Here is a 25,505-nt window from a genome sequence, read left to right as displayed (position 1 = left end):
AGCTATTCTTTATGTTGTTGACTGATTTCAGTAGTAGGTCCTTGGAGTTGCAAAACATAAATGACTTGGTGGTTTGCTTTGTTGTTACAAACTTTTAACAGATCGTGATCACTGCAGTGGAACAAAAATAAATTCAAAGTAAGCTGCTGACTCTTCATTGTGCATCTGCCACTCTTCTGTCTGCTTTCCCATGTGGGATTACTGTTAATATCTGTAAAGTGCATTAAGTAATGGTCTCAGTGCATAACATACATTTTTAACTTCTACTGAAATTTAGATTTTGAAATTTGATTCTATAACAAGACTGACCATTTTGCATATGTTTGCCAGATTACTCTTAATCTTTCAGACTCAATTTGCTAATGACAAAATATGACTTCAGATTTCCTCTGATCTGTAGTTTTCTTCTGAAGTTGTTGTTACACATACAATTCTGCCAAACATATGGAAGTGTAGGAACTGACTACCTCATCTAGTTTACTGCCCTGTTTTTGAAGTTGTCAACAGGAGAGCTTTCAGTGGAAGTTCAGAGGAAACCCTGATAGATAATTATGAGGAGAGTCATTCTAACTGTTGTTATTGCTTTACTTATTTAGTAAGGTGCCGTAAATTATATTATCCTCACAAAAAAACCCAACCAACCATAAAAATCCAGTAAAAACAAACCAGCCCCCCCCCCCAAATAGACCAAACCAATATCTTTTTAACTATAAATATTGTTCCAATTTAATTAACTTTTAAAGCACAACTGTTCTCAGCATCTAATGTTGATAGAGGTCCCTTCCATAGTTTCCTTGAAGCACAGCTCATCCTTCACATGTTGCTAGCATCCTACTATCCTCCCAGTCTGGAAGATGTTTGAAGAAGTTTTCCTTTGCTTTATGAAACCTTTTCTGGGTTATACTCAATCATGATGCTTTAGTTGTTTTTCTCTATTGATCATTTGGTTCAGACTCTACTCCTGAAATTGGAATTAGTGATTGAGCTTTCATTCAGTGTCTGGTTGTTAGTTCCTTCACTGCTGATGTGCTACATAGGGAAGCACACATGCTTTAGCATCTCAATCTATGAAGGAGTGTGAAGCTCATTGGCCTTGTTTCCACAAATTATTGCTTTATATGCCTTAACTGTGACATGACAAAGTTATAGCTCACCTTCATGGGAATTTTTGTCCTTTACCTTATGGTATCACCTCTTAAGAGATTTTTTTTTGATAATTCCCAGGATCAGAAATACAAATGGGGGAGCCCACAACCACATCTAGCCAAAAGCAATCCCGCTACCATATTTCTTCCTCCCACCCTACAGTCTGTTGAAGAGACTTTAAAAACTAGGAAGAGGATTACGATGCTCATGGCCTTCTAGTATATCCCTCATTCCCTACTGACCCAGAAAAATAGAATCTCCTGAGGGAATTGCTTACGGCTCTTCTGGAACCGATGCTAGTTGTCTTCCATCAAATGAATTATATTGAAAGCTATACTACTGTTGGCTATGCAGTTGTATTAGTTTGACTTGTGGCAAATATCTCCTTAAAATATTAAAATATCTGAGGGGATGTCATTTTCTGATGAGTCTTCGTGAAATCTTGGCTCTAGGCAGGCTGAATGCACAGCATTTGGACAGTGGAGACTGGCAGGGCTAGGAGAGCAGGTCAGTTTTGTTCTTACTTAGCACTTGAACTGCAAGGCAATTTGTTGCTAGAACGATCAGTCTGAGCTTAAGTGCATTCTGTCCTAAGCTACAGATCTGCTTATGGGAGTCACCCAACACTTCCGCAATGTGAAAGAAAGGAGAGAGAGATGAATTCCTGTTTCAGTGAAACTGGAAATAGAAAAAAGAATTTATTTTCAGTAATCTTTCTCAGAAGTCAGCTTTCTTCTCAGACATTTCACAGTAGCATTGATACTGAAATGTTGCTAATGAACATTTTCACTAATCTGCATTGCCTTAAACAAGGCAAGAATAAATTAGTGTTCTTACCATTAACATAAAGTGTGATAACAGGACAGTCTTCTTATTTCTAGTCACATCTCACAGATAGCTTTATGCTATACTGTTCTCAGAGAGGACTGTCATTTAGCATAACCTTGCATGATGAGCTCCCTGTCCCAACTGTTTGTGACAATTGGCAATATTATGCTTTGATGTGGTCATATGGGAATCTGTAAGGTAATAAGCAAACAAAAAAGGTAGGAAAAAGTTTACAAATCACACTTATTTTTTAAACCCCACCACTTCTGACGGTCTGACACAGTGTATCTGTAATAACTGTACTATTTTAAATGCTGTATTAAAAATATTTTACCTCTGATGGTAGAGTACAATGGTAAGCATAAATATCAATTGACTCAATTGCTGTTGTACTCTGTTAAGAGGAGGAATGGAGTGTAAAGGTATTCTTAAAGTGTCAGAAACAGAAGACAATGGAAGAAAACAGAACAGCAATCTGTCAGTGATCTGGGAACTTCTCAGTCAACTAATTTTGTTCTGAAGTTAACCTCCGTAATCTTTCAGTTGATGAATAGCTTCTTCTCATCTCTAACTACAGTTTGTGCTATATAATAAATAGAGAGATTACCATCAGGGGCTGCTGCAAGCCTGCAATCGTTTATTAAGCTTGATCTTTATATTTTAACTTTCAGCTGAGTCCAGAGCGAAGCATTTATGGATTCTTCCAGGAGTGCCAGATTTCTGTGATTCGGAAGCTGTCCCAGAGATTTATACTTCAACACTTGCTTTACAAGTGGAAATAATTCTGAAAGAAATTATAAGCACGCAGATGTGTCGCTCGATGGGATAGTGTGTCTGTCTCATCTTCCTGATCTCTATGTTATCTGGGGTCATGCAAGAGTTAATTACATAATGCATTGCATGTGGCCTGCAGGCGGTTTCGGCAGCATGCCTGTGATGTATGGGCACTATCAGCTCCATAGATTGTATCTAAACTGTTCCTTCATGTCTATGTGTTGCTTTCTCTTCTTTTCAAATTACTTGGAAAAATGCACGTATTTATTAGGGATTTCTTTTTGTATCTACTCTGTTAGTTCTGCACGTATTCAGCCAGGTCTGATGCCATGTTTCCATGAAAGTTCTGCACAACTGCATTTTAAAATGCACAACTGGTAATCTTCTGGCACTCTGAAGTACCTTCGTAAGGAAATGAGAGCCTGAGTGTACTAACATCATAATAACATCACGGCTGCTACCTGGTGTTTAATCACACTGAATCAACATTTGGCTGACTTGCTTTCCTCATAAATGCAAGTATGTGTCACAAGCTAACTGCCAGTGGTCAAAAGCAAGATGTTGAAATTCAGAGAAACAATATAGACGATGTGTTCTTAAGCAGGCAGTAAATAAAGTCACTCAGATACCCCATCTGCGTATTAAGCATGTGACATTGCCAGGAGCATCTCCTTTGTTTGCCAACATCTGGCGGACCAGATGTTGCAACTGGAGGAATTCTTTCCACTGTTCTGCACCTTGGAGCAGCAGGGTGTGATGTACCGTGGGGATTGTGCCTTCCACACCTTGCTCTGCAGCACTTTCCCCTCTACTTTTCTTTCTGAGGAGAAAAAAATCATACAAATCCACCCTAAGAAATATAACATATTTGTTAAAACCATGGTAATGTTAGCCTAGTAATACTATATTTTGGCAGTGCGATCAATGAAATTCTTTTCTAGTCTAAATTTGAGTAATACTTTCTTTTTCTTGCAGATGGTCCTGTGTCTGTTGGAATGAGTCTGGATATTGCAAGCATTGATACCATATCAGAAATAAATATGGTATTGTAGCTTTTGTAATCTTTCTGTCTGTTGGTAAGCTAATGTCTTGTGTTTACGTTTACTGGCAATGTGACTGAGGTTTTTCCTCTTGATTGGTAGGAGAAATAATTTAATTCTTCACTGTAGATGTGAGATTATAGCACTATAGTCAGTACTGAATTGCAAAGGACAAGATTTCTAGACTAAAATCTGTACAGATGGAAATCACATCACTTGTAGATATAAACAGAAATGTGCTACTGAGTATTAATCTTAATTAAAGGCATATAGAGCAGTATTTGTTTTCCAAATGAAAAGTCTAAATCCCTACACACTGCAGAGTGGTAAGGCCAGATTGTTTTCAGCAGCGTGTGGAGACAGGACAAGGGGGAATGGCCAGAAACTGCAGCATAGGAAGTTCTGCACAAATGTGTGCAAGAACTTCTTTACGGTGAGGGTGACGGAGCACTGGAATGGGCTGCCCAGGGAGGTTGTGGAGTCTCCTTCTCTGGAGATATTCAAGATGCCCCGTTGGGACACCTACCTGTGCGACCTGGGATAGGGAACCTGCTTTGGCAGGGAGTTGGACTCGATGATCTCTGGAGGTCCCTTCCAACCTCTACGATTCTGTGATTCAGAGAATTAGATATATTTGCATGTGACTCTGAAGCCACTCCTTTTCTTTTTGTTTAGAAACAATCATAATATTTTTTCTTTTACTGTCGCACGTTAATTTATTCCAGCTGTTTTGTTAGATTTGTATCAGTTCTTTTTGAACAAACTATAAAATGGAGTATACTTTTCTAATTAAAGATCTGCTCTTGCTACATAGAAACAAAAGACAAAACTCGTTATTCAGATATTCAATATTGGAAAATAGGGATATGTGGATAGTAATACCTCTTACCATTAAATTACTCAGACTTCTAGATAGTTGGAATCTGAGAATTCCTTTTGTACTTGGCAAGTATTCCCAGGTATTTAGAAAAGGAGATGTAAGGTCTGAACTAAAGATTGACTTATCATGGTGATTAAAATACACCATAACATCAAAAGTTGATTAAAAACATGTTAAGAAATAGTGTGGTTTTGATGTTAGACTACAAGGCATACTCAGATTGCAGGTGAGTTGTCCTGAGAGCAATCTTCAAGGTCACTATAGATTTGGCTCTGCTGTTTCACTGCTCTTGTTAAAAAGATATATTCAGCTAAGAGGTGATGATATCTTTAATATATTTCCATAACTTCCTATTACACTTCATTCTTTTGCCATTATGAATGTGAACTGATACAACTTTTTCCCACAGTTTTCTTAAAAATGCATTATTTAATGGTTTATGTGAACAAAATGCTGTTTGCAACCACTTAGTTAAATAAATCATTGTAAGATTTAAAGATTTACGGAGACAGATTATCTGCTGTCAAAACTCTGATGACTTCAGCTGATTTATGGCCCTACGCTGAGGTCCTCAACATTAACTGTGAAATTTCAATGACCTTAAGAACAAAATCTACTCGAGATAATATTTCTTAATGACAACAACATCACTTCAGGTGCTGGAAAATGTGGCCGTATGAGGGCCCGTACTACTGCTATCCAAGTGCCAGCATTTAGGATTGGGATACAGAGAGTCTCAGAATATCTATTATACATATATATGAGAGTCTCAGCAGCTGGTTCTGTGCACTTTAGTAAAATGGAATAATGTGATTTGTTCTAAGTGATATATATATATATATATATATATACACACTGATATATGCATATATACACACTGATATAATAATTTTTTAATACATTTTTATATATTGTATTTCAGGATTACACAGCAACCATATTTCTGAGGCAGCGGTGGACTGATGAGAGGCTTTGCTTTGATGGCAACAAGAGTTTAAGTTTAGATGGTCGGCTTGTGGAAATGCTCTGGGTCCCAGATACTTTCATAGTTGATTCAAAAAAGTCTTTTCTTCATGATATCACTGTTGAGAATCGTCTGATAAGAATATACCCTAACGGAACAGTCTTGTATGCTATACGGTATGTATATACCATGTACCTGCCTTTGTGTTTGGCTTCTGGTTACACTTCAAGCTTTTCAGGTTAGCATGGTTTTATGCTTTAAAAGCTTTTCTATTTGTAGAAGTAGAATATGCATGGTTTTATAGTTTTACAAGTACATGATATGGTTGATTGATATAATTAAATTCTTAAATTTAATACCAGGTCTCATTTTCATACCTAGATAGATCCTTTTGCTTTTGTGCAGACCAAACACAGGAATTGCCCCTCTGCCATTGCAGTTGTTTTGTTGTTGAATGATCAGAGAGGAAAGGAAGCTACAATGACTAATGAAGTTTTATCCCCATAATAATCAGTGCTACTCTGTTTTTCAAGGATTACCACAACTGTTGCATGCAGCATGGACCTGACCAAATACCCAATGGATAAGCAGACGTGTACCTTGCAACTGGAAAGCTGTAAGATGAGTTGTTCTTAGTATTTGTATGTCACTAGAGAAATATTTGTGAGTGATCATTTCCGTAGACTGCTGGCTGTTAAGTATTACTGAAGAGGCTGAGGCTGGAGTATTCATAAAAGCCAAGTGACAACACATGTGAAATAATTAAAATAGAATTAAAATAGTATTTTCACACCCAGATAAACTTGTGAAGCTTCACTGAAAATAGCGTGGGAGTACTGAAATAGTAACGTTAAATAAAACCATGGGAAATGCCCCAAGGTCTGTTCTGCAGGACTTGCTGCAGTTATTCTGTCGGTCTCTAGGGGGGGTTCTTTGAGCAGGTATTTTTCAGCACTGCCGAGAAAATATGTTTTTAAATCATTTTTGCCTCTTTTCTCACTTTCAGATATTGCGATATTTCTTTTTTACCTGAAAGAAAGAAATTAGGATAAGACTTATTTTTAAGGCATAGGGTTCATATTTCATTAATTTACTATCTTCGTATTGAAAAAGAGTAATTGCATAGAGAGTTCTGTTCTGAGAGGGGAAATATAGAGATCCTTCTGTGACTTATTTTAATTCTCTCTGTGACAGTGCTGTGGGGAAAAAAATGTCATAAGTGGAAGGACCAATACTAAAAAAACACTGAATGTCCACCTATTTTTTTCATTGAAATGCTTTCTAGTCATGGTTGGTTTGCAGATACCCATTGTGTATGTTTAAAGTTGATTCAGTTGTTAAGACAGTATCAAAATGTTGTTTGTTTGTTTGTTTGCATGGGATAATGCAGAGTGACACCTAAAAGGTGTTCTACAAGATGGGAAAAAAAAGTCAAATATTTATTAATACATATTCAAAATGTTCTTTTGGAAAGTTTTTAAGTACTTGTTGAGTTTTATTGTTTAGCATTTCAGAACTGTGTGAGTGTTCATCATTTGTGTTGGTAATGACCAATTATAAGATGGCTTACGAATCAAAGGGAATCAGCCCCCAAACTTTCCTCACACAGCAGTCCCTTTGGAATCAGCAGTTTTATGGGGATAAGATCTGTTTAACAGTGATTCCAGTAAGAATTTGTTTTCATCTCCAATTTGTTTTCCTTTGGAAGAACATATTGGTAAGTCACAATATATGGCTTTATATTAAACACGTTGCTTAATGAGTCATATAATATTCAGTTCCAGAATGAAATATATGTCACACCAGAACATAGAGCTTTAAAAGAGATATGATTTATAAAAAATAAAAAATAAAAAAAGAAGGATTCCCCATATAATTAAAAATAAACATCGTTCTGAATGATTCCATCTGCTTTTTCAAAGCTCACAAGCATCTGCTGTCCAAAGGGGAAACTTGGCAATGTCATCACAAAAGCTCCCATGACATTTGTATTTAGTTTTGAGGAGAGTGAGTGCAGAAAGAGTATATCTTTAGTCAACCTTTTTCTTCAGTACACTGTAATGTTTTCTTACAGATACACTGGAAATGGTGCTTACTTCCTCATGAGATAAGCTACATCAATTAATAGGCAAATTATGACATCGTCACTACTTGCAAATACCATTATATGAAGTTAAGAATAGTGAATGCAAGTGTAAATACACATCTATACAAACACTAATAAATAAAATATAAAATATGTAGCAAGTATTTCAGCTGAAACGAGGTGTGTTAGATGTTAAACACTGATGTAAAGGTAAACGTGCCATGATATTGTGGTTTTACACAATAAAATGCCTCTAGTGGTCTTTACAACATACTCTTTCATTATTAATAGGTAATAGCACACATTATGTTATACTTTCTACACAGTGAGGCACTTAAGAGCCCAAAATTTCTATAGCTTTTTCCCATTTTTGCAGTGCTTCAGAATGTTGTGGAGCACCAGTTAGTGCTTCGGGAGTGTTTGTGTTCACGGCCTGTGGGAGGTAACACCAGCAGTCATTCATTCTGGGCTGGGGGCTTTTTTCCTCCCTTTATCCACCTGCACAGGCCAATTCGTATACATATTCATTTGTGGGCCCATCTCTGAAATTTTATTTCCTTTTTCATCTCATCCTTTAGCATTTATGCAGTGAAGAGCCATGTGAAGGCACTCAGCTTGTGCTTGACAATCAAGAGAAATTAAAATTAGCAACAGAATGGTAAAGAAACTCATTTGTATTAGGCATTATGAATATTTAATCCCAAATTTACTATTTCTGTGGTTAACCCTGTTGAAGGTAGCTGTTCACACCATGTCAACAAAGCACAGGAATGAGACATTTTGGGCTTGAGGAATTAGTGAGAAAGAAAACTCAATGTAGTGTTAAAAAAAGAGATTATTTGTAAAATAACATAGTTTAAGGTTCTTGTCTATATACACCTCTTAAAAATTTTATAGTTGGTCAAGTATTAATTGCCTGAATAAAGTATAACATTGCACTGTGGAGCACTGTGCTGTTTAATTTTACTGACTTTTGGGAAGACTCAGGAATCTCTTCACGAATAGAGTTTTGGAATCGAAGGTATTATCACGTGTAGGATGACAAAAACCTCCTAATTATTCAATTGATGAAGATAGTTTGGAACGAGCAAAAGAACGTCCATCTGGAGATACACTTGTTATCACTTACTTGTTTAACTGGTAACCAGCATAGTGTTTCCTTGAAGTGAAGTTTCTCAACTCCCTGTTTTTCCCACATAAAATGGCTATAAGAAGCCAGTACTTTCTTGACATTGCAAGAGCCAACGCCATTATATTAAAAGTATAAAAATGCTCTTTTTTATTTCTGTGATTCTAGAGCTTTGTTCTTTTAGCAGTACGTACCCTTGTGCAACGTATTGCATTGTCTCTGAGTGTAATTTACTTACAATTGACTGGAGCCTAAAAATAATCATCTGCTTGTGGTTCTGTCCCATAAGCTTAGCTGATCTAAGAAAGCTAAAGGAAAAGTTGTTCAAATGCTCCCTGTTAACATGTAAATTACATTAACATAATCTTGAATTAATCATATACACTAGTCTGAAAATTGCCTGCCTTTTAATATAATGGGAAAAAGCTACAGAGGTATTTTAGCAATAATTGTGATGCATATTGACAACTTCAGCACCTAGGCTGGTGTCCTTGGAAAGGGGCTGAGCTCCCGAGCCAAGATCCATCCCAAGTAATGACCCAAGCCCAGATTGGACTGCAGCTCTGGAATGTGGGTCTTCAGCCCTTCATTTCTACTGATGGGAAGACTGAATACACTGTAGTGACCAAGAAAGCATCCTGGGATGCCTCAAAGGGCATGCTCAACTTTTTGTCAAATGCTGGCATTGTTGTGGTTCCTAAAATCCTTAAAGCTTCATAGCTTTTGCTTTTTAAATGCCACGTGGTACTAATCTCTTTTGTTAGTTTATGTCATCTATGCTACAATAAAAGATATAAAAAGGATTGTCTCGAAAAAAGACAGCTTTTAAATGGTAAGAATTTGTCCATGTTCAGTCTATGGGACTTTTATTGCAAACAAGCATTAACATTCTGCTGAAAGTCGTGTTGTTTATGTCTCATTGTACTTTCAGGCAGATGAATAAGAAACAGCTGAGCCGTAACTGCTCTGCATAAATTAATTATTGTGTAAAATAAAAAAACGTTGCCTTCTATACCATTACAGGGGGGTACAATATCAACGATGTCATGTTTTACTGGACGAGAGGAAATGATTCTGTTCGTGGACTGGACACGCTCCAGCTGGCACAATATACAGTGGAAGACCACTTTACTTCGGTATCTGAAGCAGTATATGAAACAGGTAAAAACACCCTTATATATAATATATATATGTGGTTTGGAATATGGCTCTGGAAGCAGTACAACACGGAGGAGCTTACTTGATGCTTACTTTTTGAATGATGTTTTTGTTTTCTGTTGGATTACATTCTTGAAACTGCCAGCAGAGACCTGCTACTGTAAAGGCTGAGACCTTGAGAACATTTTCTTGGAGAACAATCTTTTGGAGATCATGCATTACCTATAGAATAATGAGCAACACATACATTATTTATTTTGCTTGATGCTGGGTAGAGTTCTTACGAGGGAATAAGAGCCTGTAGGTTGGGCATTTAAATTTGAGACTTTTGAGTCTGGGTGCTCAGTTGAGGACAGTTTCCAGCCTTTCTGGAAATAGCCACTCTGGTTTTGTTAGAAAAACAAAAGCAGCTTTTCAGCCATGGAAATTTCTGTGAATATGCTGGGTGCTCTTATAGCTGCAAGAAGTTGGGCTTCATTGCTAGTGCATGTTGGAATAGCTTCTTATCTTGGGTGGCTTCTGTCCAGCATGTGGGCAGCAGAGTGCAGATCATGCGTTCTGTAGTTAGTGTGCCCAAGAAAGGGTCGGAAGCATTTCCATGGACTTGCAGAATTTGGTCTCTTTTCCCTCCTTTAGAAAGATTTCTGAGGTTTCTAGGTGTGCAAAAACTACTTTCTGCTCCTTGAGTTGCTGTTAAGTTCCTCATTGCTGTTATTCATTGTGTAATTCAGTTTCTCTTCTGCCCACGCCAACAAGCCAACTGCTGATCTCCATGTGAGGGCACATGCATCCTTCAAACCTGCAGTTTCACCAGAGTGTGTTACTAATTCTGAATTACGGGGATATTGTTTCAGTATTCCATGGTTGGATATTTTTACTTTAACAATATATTACAGAGAAACTTCAGGATCTGATTTCAGGCATTAGTTGGACTGAAAGCCCAAGTTCTCTAAATGAATATGAATGTAGAAATGAAATACATAATAGCAGGCTCCAGGCTCGCAAAGTATCTTGCTACTTACATAACTGACATCTGCTTGCCTTCCTCCTCTCTACAGTTTCAGGCTGAACAGCATCAATTCCATCAGAGGAGAATGATTATCTACTGTTCTTTTGCCCAGAAGGGTATTAGGACCTGTTCACTACACAGGAAAAAGGGAGAAGAAACCTGCTTAATTCTTATAAACTTCTTTTATTTATCAACCTGCCTATCTGTTTATTTATTTATGACAAATTTTAGACTCTGGCATAATGTTACTTTTTACAAGCTAGAATAAGAATGATCTCCAGTGACTAGGGGCATGGTCTGATAAGGCATGCTCTTCAGTAAATGATGTTGTCTTCTTCCCCTCACATTGGCAGTAGTAATATGCATAAAGTAAAAATCCACTCCGATTTAATATGTTGTAATGCTTGCAGCTTAATTTGATTAAGATTTCCCACCTCTACTTGTTTCAGTTCTCCTGTTTAAGAAAGCCACATTCTCAAGTGCTCTACAAGTATTTTTAAATGAAATCCCATAATCCTCTTCATTTTCTACTGTGTCCATGATGGAGGAGTTATTTTCTGTGTATTTCTTAGGAAAGCAGTGCCTACTTTAACCCACGTTAAAAGAAAAGCCCCCACAAGTTAAGAAACTGTGTAATCCATTTGGAAGGAAACTTTATGCTTTGCATTTTCAGACATTATTAATCAGACATTAAGAAAGTATTTTATAAATAACTTGTGATTCACAAAGCTGATGCAAAAGATATCAGAGAAGAGCAGTGTTGTTGTATTTCCTAACATAGCAAAAAAAGCAATCAAAATTTGATACTCTGTGAACTTGAACAGTACAGCTGTTATGTAAGTGAAATGTTGTACAATGATGGAGAGCCCAAGTTCACGTACAGCTGTGGACAAAGCCAAAATTAGAATATGGTCAGCAAAATGCCTGCATAAGCAACTTCAGTACACTTAAGAAAAGGACTACATGGATTAATCTTGTTTATAGAACACCGTGTATCACGTAATAGTAATCATGTTATAATAATCACATAATACGAAGTTGCTTTGTATAATATTAACTAGAGGGCTGGCTGGGGTTTTGTGCTGTTTTTGTCTTGGTACAAAATAATTTAATTTTGGACATAAGTAAATTCATTGCTAGAATCACTTCCTGCATGTCTTTTACTGTAATCCTTATTCTGCAAACACTGATACATATGCTTTTGGACCCCAAAACCAAGTAAGTGCATCAGTGGTGGCTGGCTTTTTATTTTAGTTGTCTAGCCAACACCACCTGCATCCTCAGAGTAACAAATAGTGATGTAAAAAGCTTGCATTTATTATTGGAAAAACATGAAAGCAATTAAAGACTGTTACAGTCTAGCTTTTTGTGTAAATAATGATAGAAATAAGGTTGGAATAGACTTTAACAATTCACTTAATCTGTTCTCATGTCCCAAGACAAGCTCATCTATATCAACAATGCACTTCCTGACAGATGTTCTTAGCAGTAAATTAGACAAACCTCCAACATGTCTACTCCCCAGCTTCTCTAGATTATTTTTTTTCTGGTGATTATGCAAACGTATTTTCCTTGTGTATAATCTTGATCTCCCTTGCTACGTTTCAGACCCATTATGCACTGCATTGTCTACTGTGGATAAGCAAGATAAATTTCCTGCTGTTTTTTAGCAACCTTTCCCCATTTCTTAGACTAATATTTTCCTTCTCTTTAATTCATGTAAACAGTTTTTCTAGATTTCTTGTCTCCTATTGTCCTTCCATAGACTTTCTTCTATCTTTGCTGATGTGCAGCACTCAAAATTCAGTGCCCTGAAGTCCTCTGTAGAACTAGGGGATTACTTCATGCATTTCATGAACTCTGTTCCTCTTTATCTACTTCAGGTAGACTTTTGCTTTTCTTGCAGAAAATTCCTGTGCACTGCTGACCTCGTTTTTCAGTTTCTCAGCTAGTAATTCCTGTCTGAGGGCAGGACTTTGTACTTCTGTTGAACTGCATCTGCTTTTGCTGAGGCTGTTTCTGATATTTGTTGTTATAATTATGAACACAGGTCCTGTTCTCCAGTGTGCTGACTGTCCTCTCTGCTTGGTATTTTTAGATATGCCACGGTGTGCTGTCCTGTTTGCCAGTGAGCAATTCTGGGTGCAGGACAGACCCGCATGGATTATATTTTCACAGCAAGCCATAGCTAATCAATCTCTGTTAACACTTCTAATCAATGAAAGAAGCAAAAAGGGGTTTGATTCCTCAGGATTGTTGGTTGCTGCTAACTCTCCCTCTGTGCTGACTGACAACTTCCCCTAGCTCTCACTGCTGCACTATTGCCAAGCCCTCAGAAGCAGCAAGGGTGATAAGCTCAGTGTACTCAGCCTAACATGGAGTCCTCAACCCCTGTCCAGAAGCCAGGGAGAGTTTTTTTACGCAGACCTCTCCACTTAGGAACTGTGAAGTCAGCAAGGTCGCTCATCCAAGTGGTACTACTTCGGCAGAACAAAGGGATGGACAGAAACATAAAGTCAGCCTCCTGTCCTTGATTCACACAGATAATAAGGCATTTGCCTTTCTGAAAAAGCTTGCAAAGGGAACTGGCTGCTGCTGCTTGTCTGCAGTCTGTCTGCAGCGTCTTTCACAGTCTTTCTCACAAAACAGAGGCATTACCTTGCTCAATCTTTCTCACTGCTCTGCAGTTTCTTATTAGTTAGCAATCAAACTTTTCAAGGATTTTCAATTCTCCTTTTTCATGATGCAGTACACTGTGTAATTTCTGTCATTCCCTTTGTCTGTTCTTTTATAATCTGCAATTGCTTTCCAATTGTTACTTCTGATATTGTCATCTTTGCCATGCAGGCCTTAAAAACAATCTCAGAACTGTAGTCAGTACAATCTTATCTGAGGACTATCTGGTCAGACTCACTTAAGATTCAAGCAGTTGCATATTCATGTATCTATTGCCAAGTATGTGCAACTTGCCTAGCTGAGCTCATTGCTCAGATAATCATTCTTTTTTAAGTGGAGTTTTCCACTTGAAGGATACAAAACTTTCCATCATTTGCTCTTTTTCTGATAGTTCTGCGGTGCTTCACAGCATGTATCAAAGCTGCAAAATAGTTTAGAAGGAAAACAGTTATGGAAAATGCATTGAAAATATTACAGCAACATAAAAACATATGGAAAGGCAATGAATTGAATGAACAAGGATGCTAGGAAGAGGGGATTTTTTGCTAACTTCTGGAAAAGTTGTTTGTACTGCAAACAGAAATACAAACACAGGGAAAACTTCCTGTAGCATAATTGTTTTTGTTGCCGCGGATAGCGTCCTAATCAGATTGTTCTCAAGCGGGGAAGCACGACAGTACTCAATATGAGTGATCAAGCTTCATTTTATTGTTGCACACACAGAGTTTATATATGATTCTACTACACATGTGTTCACCTACTACTGGAGCACAAGGTGGGCGTCTAGGTGGGCTGCCTAGCTTTAACCAATGCTCAGCCAGCATTCACCCCTGCCACTGAGCTCATCCGCTTATCAGCCCCCCACATATCCACAGAGCATAGCTGCGGATGTAGGCCTGCTGTTTAAGGCCTGCTGTTTACAGGCTGCCCAAGGATGTTGTACCTCCTATCTTAACTCCTAATGCTTTCTCATGAGAATGCACCCTGTGCTGCCGCACTAGTTATGCTCGTACACAGCCTCATGTCTGCCCTGCTCTCGCAGCCATTTCCCAACATTTTGTAAGGGTTTTTTATAGGTAAGCTAAACAGACAGGCATATCTGCACACAAATACTATATGAAAGTGTTTGTTTCTTAGGAAATTTGAATTTTCAAACTCTATTTCTGTAAAGCATTTTTGTGAAGATGAAACACATGTTGAGAAGCTTGTCCTGATCTTTCATTTCCTTTAGTTGACCACTGAAGGACAAGTAGGAAAAGAGGTAGTTTCTAAGATCCTGACTGTGAGGAGCGGAAGGCTGTGTTGAAAAATAGTGTTTCATAGCTGAGAATTTACTCTATCAAATAATGTTGTGCTATTTGACTCTGTTGTAGTTTACATGGAAATAAATAGGAAGCATTACTTTTGGAGTGACCTTAGCATCCTAATTTCCAATTCTCAGTCAGAGAAGTTGCATTACAGTGGCACAATGTATTTCTTGGGTGAAACTGAAGACACTGCTATTTTGTAATGTATTTGTTATAATCAAGCAAAAAACCTGCATACTGATAATTACTATTTTGGCAAATAGTTAGACAGTAAAGTTACATCCTGTACTGTTCCCTTAAAAGATGCAAGCAGAGAAGAAAGTGATACATCGGTAGGGTTGTACTGATGAATATGTGGGAGATGTACATCACACGTTTTAGCTGGCACCCAAGGGGTGATCATACATATTTAATGATAGGGAAGAATGTGCTCTTTGTGCCTGACTGCACACTCTGTGCAGGATACCAAAGTGCTTCTTACATAAGGAGTGATGTAGAGCTTCTTTTGCGGGTGTAGAATTCATAAAAAAGTCCATAGGAAGCAACTGTGGGAAGATGCTCCCATCCCATAACACCTGAAGTCAGGAAACGAGGACATTATGGATCACGAGTCCTTCCTTCAGGCTCCTCTGCTGTGAGTTTCTGCTGGCAGGGGGAGCAGAAAGAGCAGGGATGCAGCATTCTGCTGTTAGATTTTTGTTTAATTACAATTTAAGCCAAGGCAAATTGGAAGAGAAATAAACTGTCTTTTCTTGCATTCAGAAAGATCTGCCTTAGACCTATTCAACTAATGGGGGAGAAATGCCATGCTGGTATAATTTTTATGACTTGAAAACTGAAGAAGTCAGCTAGAACCACCAGAAATTCCCTGAGGATGGAGAATCCTTCCATTTTTTTTGGGTGCTCTTCTTTAAAGCAGTAGAGAGAGCTGGAAAATGTAGAGAGACGGCAGTCTGCTATCTAGATTTGTATTTCATCTCAGCTAGAGCTACTGTCTAGTTTTTTACTTCTGTTCTTTAGTGAATTCTATAAAGCCTAAGTAACTCAGCTTAATGTTCTTTCCCTGTGAGGTAACATAAGTAAAATCACCTCACCTTCTTGTGAGTTAAGAGGAGGTGCACAGTCAGCCATGCAAGTTCAACACATATTTGACAATGTATTGAACGCAGTAATGTGAGACCTTAGTAAGTGCTAAAACTCTGCCTCTGCTGCAGAATTAGCTGTCTGCACAGAGATTATTTCCAGCAAATTATCAAATCTAAATTGGAGCCATCACACATTGAGGTGAGATCTGTCATGGGCCAGAAACTTAAATTAAAAAGTGTCTTCTCATTTCAATGCAAGCATTTTGTTCTCAGTCAGTCAAGCAGGGGGCAGGCTTGATGCTTTTCCGGAGTTAACCTGTCCCGCACTTGAGTTAACTACAGTAAAGGCAGGATTAGAATTGCAGTGCACCTGTTTCATTTTTGATCTGATTATGGCACCACAGCCTTAGGTATACAAGTCAAAGTAGATGAGATAGGGTTGTTATTCATCATTATTACTTCATATCTAACACACATAATCGCAGTAGTGAATCTGTTTACTTTTAAACGTGATAACTTTTGGTACACGTGGAGAGTGGAGGAATTATTATTTCATCATATTTTAGCATGGTAAGTATGCATTACATACTTTTTCTTGCCTCCTTCTTCCTTCAGTTTATTTCAGAAGGAGCTTACTGAATCCTATATGTAGGTTGCTTCATATTTTCCATTATAAAGGCTCTTCTGAGCTCTTTATAGAAATGCTGACACCATTATTATCATCCCCCTTTGCATTCTGCCAAGCAGAAAGCCTTAAGGTTAAAGAATTGCCTTTTCTTTGTTCCCAGAAAAGCCACTCAGCTGTAAGCTTTTACATCTCTCTTTGCTATTCACATTGCTTCAGAAATTTGTGGCATCACAAAAAATAACATCGAAGAACACATGAACATTCTAAAGGCTTGTCCATACTCTGAAATGATGGCAAAATGGCAAAGCCTGACTTTAAAGTTTGATATTTTAAACTAACTTCCCACATACACAGTTTTATGCTCAGATAAATAGAGTTATTGAGAGATAATGAGGAGAGAATATTGCTGTAGGACCAGTCAGTATTACCTGTTTCAGAGTTTTTCTCTTAGTTTTAAACTCCCTAACTTTTGAGTGCTTTACTTTGATCTACTCTGCACTTTGAATCAATTTTGGTACATTAAGTGGATGACTTGGTAAAAATCACAGTGCTGATAGAGGTATACACTAACTTAACATCCCCCTTTTCACTTTAATATGATGATAATGGTATAAATAATCTTTGCACCTCCTGCCTCATGGACAGAGATAGTCTACTGTCCATTTGTATATCCTTTTTTCCATCAGCCAGAAGCTTGTTGAACTCAACATGCTAAACTTACAAAGAAGAACCCTAAATACAGTATATTTGTATCTTCAGAAGGAGAATGAACTGCCTACCAAAGGACTATTTAATCCAGTAGTGAAATTTAGTGAAATTGCAAAGGCAACATGGCAGAAAGCTGAAGTCAGGTTAAGATTAGAAATTAGAAATAGGTTTTTTTTTTTTTAACATTATTTTAATCCATGTAACAGATTATTTGGTGGATGCTGCATGTCTTGATGCGTATAGAATTCATACAGGTTGATTGATTGAAAGTCTTTCTGAGAGTTGCTCCTTCACAATATTTTTTCTTGCTCTTTTCACAGGACGCTACCCCAAGTTAGTGTTTCACTTTGAGCTCAAGAGAAACATCTTGTATTTCATACTAGAGACATACGTACCATCAATTCTCCTGGTTGTGCTCTCCTGGGTATCATTTTGGATAAGCCAGTCATCCGTTCCAGCCAGAATCTGCATAGGTAAGAAGCTGATGAAGCAAAACTAAGCCTATTGTTGAGAGCATGAGAGATAATGGCTTTAGGTTGTGTCAGGGGATGTTTGAGGTTTGACATTAAGAAAAATTTCTTCTCAGAAAGGGTGGTGAAACAGTAGAACAGGCTGCACAAGGAGGTGGTGGAGTCACTGTCCCTGGAGGCATTCAAGATGCAGTACTGAGGATACTGTTTGGGTACTGATGGGTAGGATCACAGGGTCTTAGAGGTCTTTTCCAACCTTCATGGTTCTAGGAAACAGAAGTCAGAAGATTATGATTTCTTTATTGGAAGTACTTGGCATGGATTTCCAAAAGGTGCAGACACTTCTGAGTCTCAGAACTCAGAACTGTTTTTCCAGTTTGTCATCTGCAGCACATCGTAGAGATTCCCCTGGAAGCCTTGCTATTCTGTAGCAAAACAAATGTCCTTGGGAGCTGCAAGAAACCCAGAGGCAGGGAAGGCTGTTGGAAGCAGAGGAAAACCCCATCATTTTGGAAATAGTTTCAAAATATTCAAATGCATGTCATCCACAGACAGAATTATGAGTAGTTGTTTTTTTTTTTTCCCCGTGAAGGTGAATGATACATACTAATTAACACATGAATAGTAAGAGAATTATGAGATTAAGTATAATTAATTGCAAGTAAAGGAGATTCTGAAAGGGAAAAATGCAGATCAGTTCTGATCAGACTGCAGGTGGGGTAGGGAAAACACTTCCATAGAATGGCAAAGACAAATCTCACTTTAAACGAGGCTGACGGACAGCTAGACTGAACAAATTGATATCTGAAGGTTTTAATGAAAGCATTTGCATAGTATTGCAACGTGCTAATAATAAATATACTTTCCATGACATGAAAATCCCCCCCATTCTAATTTCCCATCTTCTCAGCTTTCCAAGCACTTTTCTTCAGTATTTTTAATGTCTTTCCAAAACAGGTCACATGAAATGCTGTGGCATATTAGGAGTTTACGAAGCTCAGGAAAGAGTATCTTGTAGCTTACCAAATGCAATGAAAGGCCTCATTGCTCTCTTTGTTCTATCAGAATTTATATTTCTGTGTCCCACAGGTGTTACCACAGTCCTCACTATGACAACGCTGATGATGGGAGCCAGGACTTCACTCCCAAATGCTAACTGCTTTATTAAAGCAATTGATGTGTACCTTGGCATCTGTTTCAGTTTCATCTTTGGAGCATTGTTGGAGTATGCTGTGGCTCATTTCTGCACCCTGCATCGACCCAGTTCAAAGGAAATTCCGAAGGTATTTTAACTCTCTTATTGTTGGCCTACAAAGCAGACTTCAATTATAACTGCTGAAAAGGATGAATTATCTTACTTAGAACTAATAGTAAATGTACGTAAGGAATTTTATATTTTAATGTAAGGACAGTGATAACTAAATAATCTCAAGAAATAAGAAAAAGTTTTTGTGTTCCTGGATCTTTTTGAAAGAGAAATCGAACAAAGTGAAACAGCAGTGTGATACATGTACTGGCATTCACCTTTTCTCTAGCATACACCTACTCACTGTTCAAAAATTGGACCGAGCAAGGTGGCTTGGTCTTATTGCAATACAGAAAAAAACCCACAAAGATCACAAGCATTAATCATATCCAATTTATGAAACCTTCTGCACATGTATGGAATGTGAGTCAGCTTACTAGGAGAAAGCTTCATGCCTCAGTTCCCTGTAACCTTCCACCTACATCTTCTGTCTCAGCAGCTGCAGACTGTGATTCACTTTCTGTTCTGCGTCATTATTATAGCATACTTTTTATTGCTCTAGTGAGCTTCCCAAACTCTGAAATGTTGTGAAGTATACTTAAAATAATAAAGGATTAAATCAGCATAGGCATTTTTGAGTCTGGTGGTTGTCATCTTGCTGAAATAACTAGGACAGGCTCATGAAAAAGTTTTGTCATATCCTCCATCTTTAGTGTTTGGAAGTGGAAAAGAAATAATTAGAAAGTTAGAAACTGATTGTCTTAAAGCTTTTCATTATAAAACAGAGTTTAATATACATGAAAGAAAATAAAATTTTAAACAGAAAAAGGTGATACATTTCTTGATAAAGCAAAGAAAATGAGAATATGACAAAAAATGCAGGAAGAGGTTTGGTTGGCTGCTGTAAGGTTAAATGGCCAGAAAAAAAAAGAAGACTGTTAACAATTTATGCCAAACTAGAGCATTGCAAATGACTCAACCGAGTTCCTCAGCAGGTTCAAGAAAAAGGACAATGACTTCTAGTACTGAATCTTAAAAACAATGAAGGTAAACTACAATGTACTAATGTAGGATTTTGGCTGTATGAATGTCAGATGAGTTGTGTAAATGCACAGAACTGTGTTTAAAAAAAAAGAGTGCCAAGAGATCTAGGTAAGTGAAGAAGATTTGAAAAAGGGGCACAAAGGCTCCCATTGGGTTTTAAAAGGCATAATCTAACTGGGGAATGTCTGCAAATGAGCAAATGCTGGTTATGATTGAGGTTTTGAGTGGAAAGCCTAAAAGTCATTTTTCTTGGCAAGATGGCATCAGTAACAATTCCCTCTGAGCATATCCATCTTGTGAAGTAAGTGACTGTCATTTGCTCATTGAGTGGAAGAAAAAAGAAAGCTTATTGGAGGTTTGAGTAAGAAAGCCAAGTGTTTCAGTGCTGCTCGGATGATTAAGCATCTTTGGATCTGTGAAGGGCATTAATGACAGCCCTTGCCTTCCTGGCTGCCCACCTGAGTCAGCATCTCTTTCTTATGGGACACAGGTGCCAGTGCTTACAGGTAGAGCAGGCATGAGAACTCACAGATTTGAAATGTGCATGGAATTAGGTGGAGGTACAGCCCTCAAGCAAGGAAGAAAGACTTAAGATGCAATTCTTGATGGACTTAATGACTAAAGGGGATACTGTGTCACCTTACGCATGTTTCCTACTTTCTCTTCATCAGGAGTGAGCAAATGCAACTCACTTCTTGCCCACAGAAACACAAGCCACATAGGGAAGAGGTAGCTGGTGAGTCCTGGCTCAACTCAAAGCCTTAGAGTGAGGAAAATGCCTGTTGTGCCTTTTTTTAATACTGTAGCCAAGGAGATGAGTGCTGCTTACTGAGCAGGGTGCCACTGAGAGCACACCTGGGTTTGTATTTCTCATTTCTCACTGTGAAAACAAAATATCACAAGGATGAAAATAATAGCTAAAATGTCATGTCACTGTCTAGCAGGTACTTAATGAATCTCTTTGTGGTTATCGTCACCACAGATGTGTTTTCCTCATTATCACATGCTCCTGTGGACATAGGGTAATTAGAAATCTCACTTCCCAGTTTGCTGTTCTCATACAAGCCAATAACACATTTGCACTCAGAATTATATAAATATCTTTTAGAGATAAATTGAAAATATAACCGTCTGCCTTGCATGGGAATTAGTTGTGCTACTTTCTGCTTTGTTCTTTAAAACACTGGGGCACTGGCATATTAAGTTCTTTTGAGGCTGTGAGAACCTGTAGTTTGAAGTAAAAACTGGAGAAACAGCTCATCATATCTGTGCTATTGCAATGTTTATGTTGTGTGGACTGGTCCATGCAGAAAGCTAATGGCAAAAGATCCACCTGCTGTGAGGATGGTCAGACTGACTGCCATTCACATCAACTGTGTGGCAGACTGCCTGAATGGAGAGGCTGCCTCTTCAAAATGCTCAGTTTCTCCTTTTTCATACAACAGTGTGCCCTCCTATAAAACTGAGAAATCCTACTTGGACTTCATCCATCTTTCACCTTTGTGTTTTCCTTTGGGGCAGAAAGAGAAAAGGGCTGAAAACTGAAGATTGCATGGGCAGTGTTGTGAATTCATGGCATTTCTGTGTCAGGATCTTGTGATCTGTACAGACACAGAAGAAGCTGCAGGTGTGCAATACTCTTGGTTGAGATATTATTAATCTTGAGCACCTATTTACTGCACCTATAGTAGCAGTAACAACTTTCCTCAATTTTGCTGGCTGTTAGATGTCAACAGAAACGTCAGCACACCCCAGATGGTGGCAGATGATGTACTATACTTTTTCAGGATGCTCTCAATTTTGTATCCCAACAGAGCCCTTCCTAGTGCCAGCTGCCATTTTCTTATTGACATGCAGGGAAGTAGGGGAAGTAACATTAAAAATTAGAGCCACTGTTTTTAATGTGGAACATCTTAATCTATCTTTGCATTCAGTTCTCCATAGCAACCTGGAAAAAGTCCCTTGCTAGTCCAGGTTATAAGACTGTAGTTCTTATAAGCTAGTGGTTGTGACTGTCCTTTCGATTAGCTGTCCCCTTTTTAAGCAATGTGATACAGAACTTTTGCTGTAAATACATCTGAGAGAGCCCTGGCTTGGCACACGGTGAGGGGAGTTGAGTACATATGCACCACTTTTATAAATGTCTCCTGGAGAGTAGAAGAGAGTTCAGAACAGCCTAATAAAGCACCAGCCTCCTGTGAATTGTTCACATGCAGTTGTGCGAAAAGAAAAATGGCACGTACGCAATGTCCTTTTATGCTCTGCAGTACAACTAATTCTGTACCGACTTTTAGTCAGCCCTACCTGAGAGATGAAGAGACTCAGACTGAAGAATGCCCTACATGCTGTCATTTTTGAAGTCTAGACGTTTTTTCTCTTTTTCCCTTTCTAAAATGTGAGTGCGCTGGGGGAAAAAAAAATCAGGATCTTTCTGACAGGTTTCTGTATTTTGCTCACTGCTGGAGCACTGGGTGCCCCGGATCAGCAGCAGCGTGCGGTTCGAGGTGCCCAGCAGTGCTCCCCACTGCTCTGCTGGTCTGGTGGGGCTCTCTGAAGCAGAACAGGGTATTTCTAACAGCCAGGTCACACAAAAAACTCCAGATTTGAGGTGTTGTTTGGTTTAGGCCTCAGGCTGGAAGTTTGTGGATTGATGTCTTTGTGCTTTTCGTCCTGTCCTTTGGTTTCCAAATTCTTACATAGCTGCAGCAGGCTAGTTGTGGGGTGAACAAGTTTTTGTAGTCAGAGTATTTTTAGGATGACGCATTGTGATGAGCTACATTTATTTCTTCCTAATAAAGTATACTAGGCTTTTTTGGCAAATGGGAAATGAGTAGCAGTAATAATCCCATTTTTTAGCTCCATCTGTTCTGTTTCACTGATTCACGAGACGCTGTCCAGACTCCACTTCAATTTTAAAGGACATTACTAATTTTTAGATGGAAAAAGACCCAAAAACCACGCCACTTGCAAGTACCCTGGACAGAAGAACAATTCTGCACTGGCATGGAGGTCTGTCAGGTGTCGCTTAATGAGCTCTCTGTGTCTTTAAAAGCTGTATTTTTTTCTAAATGAGCTTTTTGTGTGACTGTACCTGTGAACTTCTGTAGAGTTTGTCCTTATCTGAGGTAGTTTTTCTTATGCAAATAGAAAAAGTGGATTACTCAGAGGAAAGTGATTCTGTGTTCTACATTTCACAAATAAATTTTTGGCCTTCTCTTGCTTCTGTGCTACTCCTTGGTCTGGAAGGTGAAAAAAGTATCAGAAAAAACATAAAGTTGTGTAGGACTGCTCAAATAAAGACAATTCCCCTTCTAAACTGGTTCAGAGTTAGGAGTAGTCTAGATACACATTTGCAGCCAAACTCTGGGGCTTAGATCTGCTGGTATCTGCAATATCTCAAACCAGAGTAAGACTCCAGAACTTTCATGGAAGTTTGTTTACAGCTGAAGCTGCAGCTGATGTCTAATCCCATGTCCTCTGAGTCAGTGGCAGAAAACACACTGACTTCAAAGGGTGAAGATTTCATACATGAACTTCATGGCTCTGAGCCATTTCTAATCAAAGAAACAAAACCCACCAGAACACCAGACAGCTTATACAACATTCTCCAAAGAGCTGTCTTGATGCAGTGAAGCACATGAAAATGTGCTTAACCTTAGTATAACTTTGAACTTAAAATGTAAGTTTCAGGACTCGAAACGAAGTATGAACTGTTTGGTACTGAAATAGTTGTGGGGCTTTTCCCTCTTTATGATCTTTTTATTTTTATTTCTTGCATTTTGATTTGTTAGTTTAACTAATTCAGTTTTTATTATGAAGCACAAGGAATGGAGCCCCAAGCTTAGAAGGCATTTTGTATTGCTAAGTGCTTGGTTTGGGGTGCAGCCAGCTTGACCAGTATCTGCCATCTCAGCCACCTTCTCTGTTCCCCCAACTGGGGCTCTGCTTAACTTGCTTTGTAGAAGTTATGTTGCAGAAGATGACTTGTTATTGTGGATTTGCTGCTGTGTTAAGTAAAGTTTAATGGGCAAATGGGCCATATTCGAACGCAACTAGCTTTGCACTGTGGTCCTGTGAAAGTTTTGTGGTGGGCTGTCATGTAAGTTCTGTTTGTCCTGTATATGGAGGCTTTGGAAGCTGAAAGATGCTGTCTGTACCTGTGGTTTCTCATCCTTGGAATCAATGAGTAAGCCAAAGGAAGAGCTGTTGGAAAAATCCTATTATTTGTTTCCGCTCAAAAGTAAATAGGGCAATGAAACATGAACTTATGTTCCTGCTGTGCTGTTTTGTTTCCTGTCAGGATGAAGATGAAGGGACTGAAGAAGAAAGGAATGGAGTTCTGGCAGCAGTTGCTAACAGTTGCAGTGCTTCTGACAACACGAAAAAAATTGATTCAGACAAGGGCAGCAAAACCAGCATCAATGGCAAAAAGGAGAGAAATAAGCACAGTGGGTGTAGCTCGCCAATGTCCATAATGAAAAGTCTTTTCTGTATCTTTGATTGTTTCCATGTTAAAAATCCTTACCACATAGACAACTACGCCAGATTTTCTTTCCCGTTATCATTCATCATAATTAATGTATTTTATTGGGTATATTATTTGTATTTCTAAATCTTTTTGAGGTGTAAAACTGTCATGGCTCAGCATCTAGAAAGGAGATATGGTTGGTGAGGTTACAGAAGAAGGAGAAAGCTGCCTTAGGAAAAAGGGGTGTTGGTGGACATGCTCTTTTCAAGCTTTTATGCCAAGTCTTGTTAACTATCTTTTTTGCTGTTAAATGACTGTCATCTGAAATTGACTCTCCTTTTAGCATGCCTATCCCATATTATACTATTTGTCAATGGCCACAAAGTCCTTTTTTAATATTTTAATGGCCAACTTTGTAAAATAAAAATTATACAACATTTGTTTCTGAACTGTATTGAATATATTTAAAAATAAAGATGGTGAAGTGTAGTTTTCCTGCTGTACTTTCAATTAGTATTCAACTATTCAATTTCCTCTTACTCTCTCAATAATCCATAATTTTTCCAGATTACGTAAGAGAATGTATAATTGCAGATTAAAGTATTTTTGCTCCCTTGTAAGAAAGTTTTGAAGATGTGGGCTACCACCACCACCCTAGTAACATGTGCAGCTTTGTAAGGTCACAAATACGTACCAAGACCCATTCTTTATATAGATTTCCCTTAGGTTCAGTAGCTTTTCTGCATAAATGCATGGCAGAACATAGAAATGGACTGGAGACAAAAAAAAATCATATCCAGACAGGTTTATTTCCAAGTGAGGGCATAGGTGCTGGCCAGTCCTTAATGGAATACGGCTG

At 38.2% G+C, this 25,505-nt stretch overlaps 1 protein-coding gene across 4 annotated transcripts in view; it reads left to right on the top strand.

Moving 5' to 3' along the window:
• The window catches only part of LOC100544139 (gamma-aminobutyric acid receptor subunit pi-like), a 41,857-nt gene extending 16,733 nt beyond the window's left edge, over positions 1-25,124 (top strand). For 2 of the 4 annotated variants that reach the window (XM_010714585.3, XM_019617715.2), the window contains 7 exons: positions 3,724-3,791; positions 5,591-5,808; positions 6,166-6,248; positions 9,871-10,008; positions 17,739-17,891; positions 18,978-19,171; positions 24,479-25,124. In XM_010714585.3, coding sequence (XP_010712887.1) covers positions 3,724-3,791; positions 5,591-5,808; positions 6,166-6,248; positions 9,871-10,008; positions 17,739-17,891; positions 18,978-19,171; positions 24,479-24,790 — 1,166 coding nt within the window. In that variant the 3' untranslated portion in view covers positions 24,791-25,124. The remainder of the gene's footprint in view (positions 1-3,723; positions 3,792-5,590; positions 5,809-6,165; positions 6,249-9,870; positions 10,009-17,738; positions 17,892-18,977; positions 19,172-24,478) is intronic. The other 2 variants (XM_031554457.1, XM_031554458.1) reach the window with 2 other exon arrangements.
• Positions 25,125-25,505: the final 381 nt, after the last annotated feature.

This window comes from Meleagris gallopavo, chromosome 8 (assembly GCF_000146605.3).
Source record: "Meleagris gallopavo isolate NT-WF06-2002-E0010 breed Aviagen turkey brand Nicholas breeding stock chromosome 8, Turkey_5.1, whole genome shotgun sequence".
Taxonomy (NCBI): Eukaryota; Metazoa; Chordata; class Aves; order Galliformes; family Phasianidae; genus Meleagris; species Meleagris gallopavo.
This window is presented reverse-complemented; position numbering and strand designations above follow the sequence as displayed.